Source organism: Myodes glareolus, chromosome 26 (assembly GCF_982192425.1).
Source record: "Myodes glareolus chromosome 26, mMyoGla1.1, whole genome shotgun sequence".
NCBI classification, from domain to species: Eukaryota; Metazoa; Chordata; class Mammalia; order Rodentia; family Cricetidae; genus Myodes; species Myodes glareolus.
In genome coordinates, this window is record NC_142051.1 from 1,894,340 (window position 1) to 1,906,560 (window position 12,221).

General features: G+C 40.7%; 1 protein-coding gene across 1 annotated transcript in view; it reads right to left on the reverse strand.

The window, feature by feature from the left end:
- The window catches only part of Rap1b (RAP1B, member of RAS oncogene family), a 33,194-nt gene that overhangs the window by 7,085 nt on the left and 13,888 nt on the right, over window positions 1-12,221 (reverse strand). The window contains exons 2-3 of the mRNA XM_085683203.2: window positions 2,224-2,305; window positions 577-645 (exon numbers count right to left, since the gene is read on the reverse strand). Coding sequence (XP_085539329.1) covers window positions 577-645; window positions 2,224-2,280 — 126 coding nt within the window. The 5' untranslated portion in view covers window positions 2,281-2,305. The remainder of the gene's footprint in view (window positions 1-576; window positions 646-2,223; window positions 2,306-12,221) is intronic.

Consider the following 12,221-nt stretch of genomic DNA (forward strand, 5'->3'; position numbering starts at 1 on the left):
GAATGAAATTTATTTAGAATTAGATCAGAAGGAAAAAGACCACTTCTGCCTCACAGCTGCGGTGCAGGAAGCTTTTCCAGTTTTGTGGTAGGTAAATGGAAAGAGGGAAACACAGTAATTTCAAAATCGGAGGTCCAGATGCTACAGAAAAGCAGATACAACTCTCACACTATTACATTAAAAATGTTTGTACACTGTTTTATCAACACGTGTTGTGCTCACAAACACCGGGACTCATCTCTGCTGTGGCTGTAGGTGGCAAGGGTAGGCACTCACTGTAGGCTATCTTTAGAGAGAACTGCAGGCCACTCTTTCCAGTGAGTGAGGCCTGGGAAAATGGGGCTGCCACTTGAAGTGACAGTCCAATTACAATTCTGGGGTCAGAATACCCTGAAAGTTCTACAAACGAGTGTGTAAACGCTCACAAGTTTCTGGGCAGCGGACAAGGAATGCCAAGGACGAGCATTTCTAATTAACAAGCACCTCGTCATCAGTGTATCTAAAACATTTGATAGCTCCAAACTAAAATTATTTACAATTGTATTAAAATCAAAAGGCTTTTAGAAAGCAACATACCTTTCTATAAGAATCTTCTATCGTAGGATCATACTTTTCAACAAAAATTCCTTGAACAAACTGTACAGTCTGGAAAAAAAATAACATAATATTACATTTCTAAAGAAAAAACAAAGAAACCCAAATATGTAAATTTTATTTATTTACTTGAGACAGGCTATGTATCTCTGGCTAGCCTGGAACTTAAGTTTGTAGACTAAGTTCACCTTGACCTGGTAGTGACCTCTGGCTTCACCCAAGTACTGGATTACAGGCCCAAACTACTAAGCCCAGCTTAAATATGTAGTACTAAACTATTAACTATTTGGATCTGCGGGTTCCATAACCTCAGATCTAAACAACTATGGACCGAAAGTACTTGGGGAAAAGGACAAATCAGACTGTGTGTACACTGAGCAGACACCACATTTTGTCACTGTATCCACCGGTAGTAAACAGTACAACAGCTATTCAAACAGCACGTATGTCTTGTTGGCATCGCAATTTTGTTTGTTTGTTTGTTTGTTTGTTTTGGGGACCGGATTCTCTGTGTAGCCTTGGCTATTCTGGTACTTGCTCTACAGACCAGGCTGGCCTCACAGAGATTTGTCTGCCGTCCCGAGTGCTGCTCCACCACCGCAAGGCTCTGGCACTGTAACTTTAACCCATAAACAAAATAAACGTCTCCCCATCACTGTAGATACAAAAGGCAAAGCAAATGCCACGTTACACTTCTCAGTTTGATATCAGTGTGGACAAGTTCTGCGTTAGGTGGCTATTTTAATGAGCAAGAAAGTCGGTTTCTCTCACTAGGGGTAAAGAGAAAGTCGTTCTGTGCTTGTGTGGACCTCGCTCTAGCCCTGAGCGGGAGTGCAGGCACACACTGCTCAGGTACACTCAAGGTGATCCTGTCTCTCCATTCCCCAGTCCTTGTATCAATCTGCTCGTCTTCCTTGCTAGTGAAAATATGCTCATTAAAATCACGCAAAACCAGATAGTCAAAGATTTGGAAAAGGACTAATTGCAAATGCCTATTTATAAATTTAAAAAAAAGTTGATTTTTATATGGCACTAAAAATGCAAATATACATCTGTACAAATAGGCTGTTACTCTGGAAAGCCTAAACTACGTTCTCATTAACTTAAACACTATTCATCCAGACACAACTAACAATTGTCTAAAACAAGAAAAATCTTGTATTGCTTGTAAAGTTATGGGCTAATTCAATCAGATAAACACAACTAACTACAAGCATATTTTAAAAGAGCTAGATGTGATAGTACACACCTATAATCCCAGAACAAGTGAGGACTGTCACATGTTCAGGGCCAGCCTAGTCTACCTGGCAAACACTGTCTTAGGAAACAGAAAGCATTAACAACAGAAGCTGAGCTGTAGTTCAGATGGTGGAAAGCATTGTCACCTGCATGGAGCTCTGAGTTCTAGCCCTATCATTACAAAAAATGGGATATGGCCTTGGAAAGCTATAACTTTGGCATTCCAGGAGGTGGAGGCAGGAAAATTAAAAATTCAAAGTCAAGATTTCTACTGGCTACACACTAACATGAGAACAAAACAAAAAACAAAACAAAAAACAAAACAAAACACACCTCAGTAGAAGTGAACACCTTAGGATAAAAAACTCCCATTGAGAAAGAATGACTTACCAGAGCTGACTTTCCAACACCTCCTGAGCCAAGAACGACAAGCTTATATTCACGCATGATGCAGATGTGTTACACTTAGTACCTTGGTAAAGAAGAAAAAGAAAAAAAATGTAAGTCTTGGTATTTACATGCTTCTTATAAGCCAGTCAGAACAGCAGATTTACATAAAATTATTACTAGGCTAGGTTACCATGGTATGAACTTCCTACAGAATTAAGAGCTAAGGGTAAGCGTGATGGATCAGTGTGGCACTTGCTGTGCATGCCTGGCAACCTGAGTTTGAGTCTCCAAATCCACGTGAAGGTGGAAGGTAACAGCCACCACTACAAAGTTGCCCTCTGACATTCATGTGTCACGTATGGTACATGTGCCCACACATGCATGTCACACACACACAATAGTAACAAAGTAAAATATAAAGATTTCAGACAGTACTTTCAGCTCTGTCTTAGCAAACAGGTTATTAATTTGTGACATCACGTTGTCTGGGAAATAAACATGCCCTTCTTGATCCTCACCAGCAGGTACTAGGCATGCAGCCCATCCACTAATAAGCCCCAGCATTCTAGGATTCTGCTTGTATATAGCTACATGCACACAAACAATAGAGTAAGTTCCTAAATCTCCCCTAACAACTATCAAGGAGTCTTGTTTGCTGGATAGTTTCTATTCCAATATATTCCTTTACATGTCCAGGAATGGGAACGAGGGAAGATCTGGCCTGAACTAGTTTTGGCACATGTGCAGGAAGGCAAACTGTGCTCAGTGAACTCTTAGAGAATTCCTAGAATACTATCTTATGCTTACCCGTAACTGGGCATTGCGTATTAAAATCAGATGCATTATGGGAATGGACATGGGCTGTGAGCAAAAACTTGCACTACTCACATAATCTAAGCCTGTCAAGCAGAACAGAGAAACTGTCCATGGTATTCCCTTTGCAATCCAATTCTTTCTCTTCCTCCAAGCCCCCATAAAGCATGGCTGGAGACAACTGCCTGGAGGAGCCTCTTAACCCAGAGTCTACTCATTTTTGGTAGCACATCTGACCGGTACTGCTGCTTTGCTTCTGAAACAACCTTGCTACTTTGTCATGTGTGCACTTCTTCAATTCATAGATTAAGACCCAAGAATCTGAATGCACCCACTAACACTAAGTAATTTTTATTAGAATATCCAAAGAAAAAGGAAGAAAAGGAGAGCTGAGAAACATCACCAAGGGCTTTCACATTCACAATAACACGATATATCTACCCCTCTTTCCTCAAGCCATATTAAGACAAGAGGAAGCAAACATCCCAAGCCACCTAGAAGTAGCTGAGTATAGGAATATAGTCAGTGAACAATACAGAGAAAACCCCTGTTCTCATCTGAGAAAATGTCCTAGAAGAATGGAGACTGGAAACACATCAGCCATGGATGACAGTGCACCCTGCAAGCTCAGGACTCAGAACAACTTCATCTGTGTACTGTCCTGGTCATTCCATGTCGCAGCAGAACAGCTAGGTAAATATTTACTGTCTTGTCAATCATGAAGGCAGGTGACTGGTAACTGTAACTAAGCCTGCGCAGGGGTGGGGGTGTCATGGCGGTGCACATCACAACAAATATCTGAATGTCAATTGATCAACAACTGTTCCACCTGAGGCACAGTGCTTCTTCAGCCCACAGTAGTTTACTCCTACCTTTGGAAGGTTGTCAATCTTTAAGTTTCATAATTCCCCTCAAATCATAAAATCAGCAGTTTGCTCTGCCCAGGGAAGGCAGTTTCTGTGCTAAGTAACTAATAATTTCATGTCTATGCTTCCTGTTTCAGATATCTCCTGCCTTCTCATGCTGAAGACTCTTTGGCATCATTTCAAAAAGTTCCTTAGGTCCATGACTCCCTGAGCTCATCTCGCCGATCGCTACCTTGGGACGTGTAACCAAGCAGGTCTTTGCAGATGGCAACTGTTTTTTTTTTTGCATAACACTTTGAACTGCGCCATTTGGTTAGCATTTTTATCATTAGCTTGATTTTTTTAGTTACTTACTTTAACTTCTGTGAAAAGTTTTGTCTCCCATTTGTCTCCCATGTTTTGTTTTGGTCTGGACTGTCTGACTTTCACCCACTACTCTATATGAATGGATGGAGACAGAGGCCCAGGCTATAACCGTCAGTGCTGCAATAACCAGTCCAGGCAGAAGGGGGGGGGGAGGATATATGCTCGAACTCCACTGGCTTACCTACAAGACTCTGATGATGACAACTGTGTTATCAGTTTGCAATCATTTTGTCTTCTAACACCTGCTTGTCAAGGAGCCTCACAATCTTAGCAAACACTTTTTCCCTTTTGGTTATTAGCAGTAAGGTCTCATTCCAGTCTAGGATGACCCTGAACTCAAGGGTGAGTCTTTGTTTCCTCAATGCTGGGTGGATTAGAGGTGTGCGCCACCATGCCTAGCTCAAGGAAAGCATTTATTTATTTTTTAAAACATTCAAGACATTTTAATTTATGGGACTATATTATATCCAGCTAAACATGTAGATCTTAGGTATTACATGCATTTTGCTATATGCCAACATTCATGTAATCCATACCCCCATTAAGACTTAAAGCATTTAATTATTACAAGACACTTTTTCTTGATTGTAGTAAATTTTCATGTCATGAGCACACTGCCAAAGCTACATTTCCTTCTGCCTCAGAAATGGGCTGCAGACTTTAGGAATCTGTCGAGACATGTTCTAGAACACCATAGTTCTACCAACCTAGCTAGCCCCTTATATAACAAAGCTGTTAAAAGCACCAAGATAGGTGATCGATATCATGAGATGTAAATAACCCAACATATTCTCCAAACGGAAACCTATTAAGAAATCTCCCTTAGGGATATACTAGTCACAATTTAAAAATAGCAACTAACTAGCTAGCTAGCTAGCGAACTAACGAATTAACTAACTAACTAACGCCCTTGCTATATAGGCCAGGTTAGCTCTGAACTCACAATCCTATTTAGTCATGCTTGTTGGTATAATAAGGCAGATTTAACCAATTCTTATATCTATCAATAATTTGTTCTTTCTCTTTTTATTTAAAAAGTCTATGGGCTGGGTGTTATTCAAACACTCAGAAAACAGGCAGGCAGATCTCTGTTCAAGGACAATTTGGTCTACACAGAGAGTTCCAAGACAGCACAACTGGCACAAGCACAATTAAAATAAACAGAGGCTAGAAAAATGGCTCAGTAGTTAAGAACATGTACTGTTCTTAAAGGGGATCCGAGTACAGTTCCCAGCACCCTTAGCAATTCCAGTTCCAGGGGATCTGACACCCTCTTTCAGTCTTTCAAGGACACACACACACTTAGACATACAAATACAAGTGGGCTTTGGCTACATAACGAAAGCCTATCTGAAAGCACTCCCCAATATGTTCTTGTGTATTTCTCAAATATTATAGAGATTTTGGGCGCTCAACCAAAGAAAGATACAAAGGTCTATCAACATGTTCTTCTTCCTCTTGGCTTGGTAGCCCACTGATCTCCAAGATGCTTCATACAGAGAAAGCCCTTCTTCTCATTTCAGATCAGGGCATGGGCATTGAGGCTTTCTCAGGAAATACATTTATCTTCAACTTTCACCCCAAATGAAGACACTGGCTGTGTAAGAGGTTACATATATCTAAATGGAATGTACAACACCAGGAAAGTGACTTTCAGTGATTCGGGCTCATAATCCTGGCACTCTGCCAGTGAAAGAGGAGGACCAAAAGTTTAAGTTCACCTATATAGTTAGTTCAAGGACAACCTTGGTTATGTGAGACTTTGACTCAAATAAATAAATAAATCCCCAGATTGTATTGTTTAAAAAATGTGAAACTGTTTTTAAGAACGCTTTCACTAGGGGCTGGAGAGATGTGGTTAAAAGTGTACACTGTTCTTGAAGAGGACCACTTCCGTTCTTAGCACCCACACTGGGCAGCTCACAACCATCTATAGCTCCAGTTCCAAAGGACTGGATTCCCTGAGGACTCCCTGGCAACCTATACAAACACATTCTTTCTTTTTTAAAATTTTTTAAATGCTTATTGTTTTTCCTGCATATGTCCATGTGGGTGCTGAGACTTGAAGCCGGATCCTCTGGAAGAGCAGCCAGTGCTCTTAACCGCTTGAGCCATCTCTTCAGCTCACGCTACATACACACTCAAAAAAAAAAAAAAGAATGCTTTAATTCTGTTTAAGATAGAATGTAGACAAAAGGAATCAGAAAATTATCTTGGAAAGTAAATAAATAGTTTCATCTTTAAAAAAAAAAAGGCAGCTGGACGGTGGTGGCGCATGCCTTTAATCCCAGCACTCGGGAGGCAGAGGCAGGCGAATCTCTGTGAGTTTGAGGCCAGCCTGGTCTACAAGAGCTAGTTCTAGGACAGGCTCCAAAGCTATAAAGAAACCCTGTCTTGAAAAACAACAAAACAAAACAAAACAAAAAACAAAAGAAAAAATAAAGTGAATTAAAAACAAACAAACAAAAAAAGGCTGATCCATGTTTAACTACCATAAACAACACTGTATTTCAAACAACTCCAGTGATATTTTTTGGTACTTCCTTAACAAGGTGAGGCCAGTGAATGAGTCACATGGCTGCTTTTCTTTATATACATTAGACATTCTAATTTCTAGCTCAGAATGGCAGAAAATGAAATGCAGAAATCTGGGGACAAAGAACTGGCTATCTATGTAATTTACCAGAGGGAAGTCACACATGCCGGTACCTTAACTTGTGAAATACAGACTATAACCAATTTCACAGGGTTGATGGACAGATTTTAAACAAGAACCTCATTCCTGATAAAAAGCCTTGACCAAAAGTCATTACCAACACTAACCAGAGGAAACAAAGATCTGGATCACTTTGGTGTTTAAAGGCTGGGGGCACAGTTCAGTAGTACACTGTGTGCTGCAGGACGCTGTGCATCCTTCTATTCTCCACGCCGAGACAGGAGCACAGTGAGTCTGCAGCTTGTCTGGGTCACACAGCTAGAGCCTGTTTCAAAACACCAAACTCAGCAGGACAGCCTGAACTACACAAGAGCATTTCAGGTCAGTCACTCAGTGAGCATGTCTCAAAACAACATAAAACAAAAGAACTAACCAACCAAGAAACTCAACCCAACCTAACCAAAACAATTCCAACAAAGAGACTGTATTGAGGTTTTGAGAAGTTAACCAATTATTTCCCTTTACAGTAGATACACTCCCATTTTGTTCTCATCCAGTATTAAGAGATACCGTGAATCCCAACTGCAGAAACATCACACAGATCTTGGTGTTAAAGACAAAGGTTTTCCATTTGACTTCCAGGAATTAGTCTAGTTGGAAAAGAAACACCCTAAACAGGAACAGTGTTGAAACCAACAGCTTTCATGTTCTCACGTTCTCATGTTCTCAGGTATGTGCAGTACACCCTTACATTCAAATTCACTCTTTAAATTTTAATAATAAATACACCAAGTGGATCAGGAAAAGAATTGAGTCTGAAAACTGAAAAGTAACCATTTAAAAAAATATTTACTATTGTTGTTTATTTATGTAAACGTGTGTGTCTCTATGAGGCCAGAGGAAGCCAGATGCCCTAGAACTGGAGTTAAAGGCAGTTATGAGCTTCCTGGCGTGGGTGCTGAGAACTGAAATCAGGTCCTCTGCAAGAACAGTATGTGTTCCTAACTACTGAGCCATTTCTCCAGCACTGAAAAGCAACATTTTAAAGGTCTGATATTTTCCCAGTAAAAACACTATGTCAAAGAGGCTACAACTAGCTTAGACACACCTTTTCTCCCTGAGAATGCTGGTAACAGCAGTTTTTTTTTATCCTCAATCTGTTTAGTTTTAACTTTCTTCCCTCAATTGAAATTCTGTGATCTTAAATTAGAAGGGCTATGTAAAGCCCTTAACCACTAGTTCCTGAAGCCAAGTGACGCGGCTTCTCCACTGAACAAGGTCTGGACGTGAAGAGCCTGACTTCTTTCCGCCTCCAGTTCCCAAAGTAGCGTCCTCAGTTACAGTGATCACCAAGCTCTCTGCTCACTTCCAAAGACTTTACCTCAACAGTACAACACAGTCTTATTCCTAACCCGCTGGGCATAGTAAGAATTCAGACCTGAGCAGATTTTAAAATTATTTTCAAGGAAAAGAAAGAGGCCCAAATTCTCGTCAAAAAGAAAACTTCTAGCCATGAAATCTCAGCCCTGGGAGGCTGAAGCAAGGAGGACAGGTGTGAGCTTGCGGCTCCTTTGGGCTGCAGAGTGAGGCTGTCTCACAACACAAAACACAACAAACAAATGCTTACAGCATTCTATCTAATCTGACCATTTTAATACTTCAAATAAGGGAGAAAGTCTCCCTTGCCTTTTTTATGGGTATTAATAGTTCCAGCAAATAAAGCTTATCCCAATCGATCCTGCCAAATCTTCCATTGACATATATTCAGTAACAAAATCAACACGTTTTCCAGTTTTATTACAGTAGCTATCTTTTAGCTCAGTATGTGATCATAAGGAATACACTCACCAGAGCACAGCAATTATCAGCAACCTGACAAATACAAAAGGTCAATCTCTTACAGGACTTCTCAGGTGAGTGCTAGGTAAGCCAAGCAGTGACTAAAACCAAACCAACTGAGCAAAAGCAAAAATCTTTTTTTTTTTTTTTTGGTTAGACTCAGCTGTAAATTCTACAGGCAAGCATACTCACTCAAAACATGCTATTTGCGGAGTTTAATTTTGATAACTGGAATATACTTAATTGTATGATATACTGGAACAATGCAGCAACAGTTAAGACCCGACTGTCCGGATTGGGCATGACCTTTGCCACGCTACTTGACCTTTCTCTGTGTATCATTTTCTTATTAGAAAATGGGACTAACAGAATCTCCTCTCTAGAGTTTTAAGATTCAGATGAAATAACTTGCACTGCACAAAATGTTAAGCGAGTGAACAAGGCAGCAAGTAAGTAGTTGGTAAATATTAATTTGCCAGTTTTAGAAATTCTATCTATAGCTGGGCAGTGGTGGCGCACGCCTTTAATTTAATCCCAGCTCTTGGGAAGCAGAGGGAGGCGGATCTCTTTGAGTTCGAGGCCAGCCTGGTCTAGAGAGTGAGTTCCAGGACTGGCTCCAAAACTACTGAGAAACTCTGTCTCGAAAAACGAAAAAGAAAAAAAAAAAAGACTATCTATAGATGGCTGTTTATAGTGCTTGAAACTTGAAACACCTAAGGAACTCTAAAGGCAGAGCTGGGGAGATGGCGTGTGGGTAATTAGGTATGACACATGAGGTTAATTTCCAGAACCCAGGCAAAGGCTGGGAGCTGTAGCTACTACCATCTGTAACCTCAAGACGGAGGAAGCAAAGGACTGCAGGCCAGCTAGTCTGGCACGGGCAGTGGTAATCGACAATGAAATCTTGCCTCAAACAAGATGGAAGGCGAGACTGACACCCAACGCTGCTCTGTGATTTCCCTGTGTCAAGGTGTGCCACACCCATGCCTGAGCTCACACACATGAATACCCACAACATACATGAATTTTTAAAATGCATTATTTTGGCTACAACTGATGTGGTGGCATGCCAGTAATTTCACTAAATAGGAGGCATAGACAGGAAGATTTTGGGTTTAAGGCCAGTATGGATTAGATTATATCTCAAGAAACAAACAAAACAAAAAGCATACAATTCTAAAGAACTAGTCTACAAGGAGGTAATTCTCACTGCTTTTTCCTTCTTTTCCCATTTCTGATTCATTTTGCCTCAGTGTCTTCTATGTTCTCCACCGCACAATCTTGCAAACACTTCTCATTTTCCACAGACAAAGAATGACAGAGGAAAGAAATAAATATACAAGTCTGTTATATACTTGAATTTCTGTACAAAGAGGAGGATAAAATGTTTTTGTGTGAGACAAGTTGACTTGAAACACTCCATCTTCCTGCTTTAGCCTCTGGAGTACTAGGATGACAAGCAGGCACCACCACGCATATTTTTATTTTTGCCCCTTCCTTTCTTTTCTTTCTTTTTTTGTTTTTCAAGACAGGGTTTCTCTGTAGCTTTGGGGCCTGTCCTGGAACTAGCTCTTGTAGACCAGGCTGGCCTAGAACTCAGAGATTCGCCTGCCTCTGCCTCCCGAGTGCTGGGATTAAAGGCATCAACACCTCCTGGCTTGTTTTTGTTTTTTTGAGACAGGGTTTCGCTATGTAGCCCTGCCTGTCCCGGAACTTCCTCTGTAGACCAGGCTGGCCTCAGAACTCAAGAGACTGTCTCTGCCTCTCGAGTGCTGAGATTAAAGATGTTCAACACCATTACCCAGACCTTTTCTCCTCCCTTACAGAGCCTCATGCCTACCCTAGCCTTAAAGTTCTGATCCTCATTATTGCCTTAACCACTCCAGCGCTCTAAGACTACAGGTATAAGTCAGGACACTTGGATCAGTATATTTAAGTGCCGATTCTGCTTCTGACAAGGCTACCAGGTGTGAGCACATGTTGAAGAGCAGTTATGTCCTTCTCAGTCCTTTTCTTTTTCTTCAGGATTTATCATTTTATGTGTATGAATGTTTGCTTGCCTGAGTATATGCACATCACATGGGTTCCTGGTGCCCTGGAACAAGAGTTACATACAGACAGTTGCGAGCTTTCACGTGGATGCTAGGAACTAGACCCAAGTCCTCTCCAAGAACCACAAGTACTTTTAACCACTGAGCTCTCTCTAGTCCCAACTTTGTCTTATCTGCTGATATAATCTGCAAAGGTTTTGTCTGCTAGTTTTTTTCTAAGTCATATATCTGCTAGTGAGGAGTGAAATTAACTTTGTCACTTTATGACTGATACAAAAGAAACACATACAAGGCAAGTCAGGCAAGGGAATGAGTAGGTACAGATTCTCTTATGCACTTACAGTTTCTGTATGCCTATGGCCAATGAATAAGCCACCATGGAGAGAAAGAAGGGGAACTTTCTGGTTGCTTCATACTTGACTGAAGTATCACCTGACAGCTCCCAACTAAGAATTCTGAGGAACAACACTTCCTAGAAAAGCCACCAGAATATATCTAACATGTAAATAGATCATTAAATGGGTGCCCCCTACAGTCAACTACTACTTACTGGGTGTTATACTTCCGTGGAAAGTGTGCTAACAATGACATGTGAAAAAGATGGCTATAGCATAAAAGGAAGTCGATCTTGATAGGCATTTGCTTCATCTTATATTTCTTAATTATAAAGGGGAACAACATACTTGTCCCCAAGAAGCCTTGCAGGAAAAGACAAGAAACACAGAAAATGGTTTGGGGATGTGGTTCACTGTTTTATTATAGTCTAGTGTTAGGGCTCTGAGTTCAAGCCATAGTGCCACCAATGAGGGAGGGGCATATGTTATGAGACACACAAAATCTGATGAGAGTTCAAATGAAAATCAGGAATTGCTTTAAAGAGAAGGTAGCACCAAGAAAAACTAGAGTGTTTCAATTGGAAACAAATCTACCAGTGCCTAGAAGAAAACAAAGGTAGCAAAGGAAGTCCGACATGGAATTAGAACTCTTCAGAGCGCACAGGATGCACAGGAAGAGGAAAGAAACAGCAAAGTATTTACAGGGAGACAGGAAAACTCCCCATGTGAAAAGTGCTCAGGGGCTCTGACTCAGGAGCAACACTAGACATTCTGAGGATAGAGGCCATATTGAGAAAACGGAAGACAATTAAAAACCAAGCTGTCAGTAACAGGAGGCCACGGACACCACACCTAGAGCATTATGTGTTTCTAGTAAGGTTAGTATGTGGGCTGCTTTTAATGTGAGCCTTGGCTGGAAACAAAACCCATTTTATGATGAAAACCAAAATAATGTACCATAAACAATATACCATATAAAAGGAGCCATAAGAAACTGACCTAAGGACAGCTAAGAAAACTGGTGTTTCAACTTTATTCAACAGTATTATTTGGCTTGAGTGCTTATTGTGTA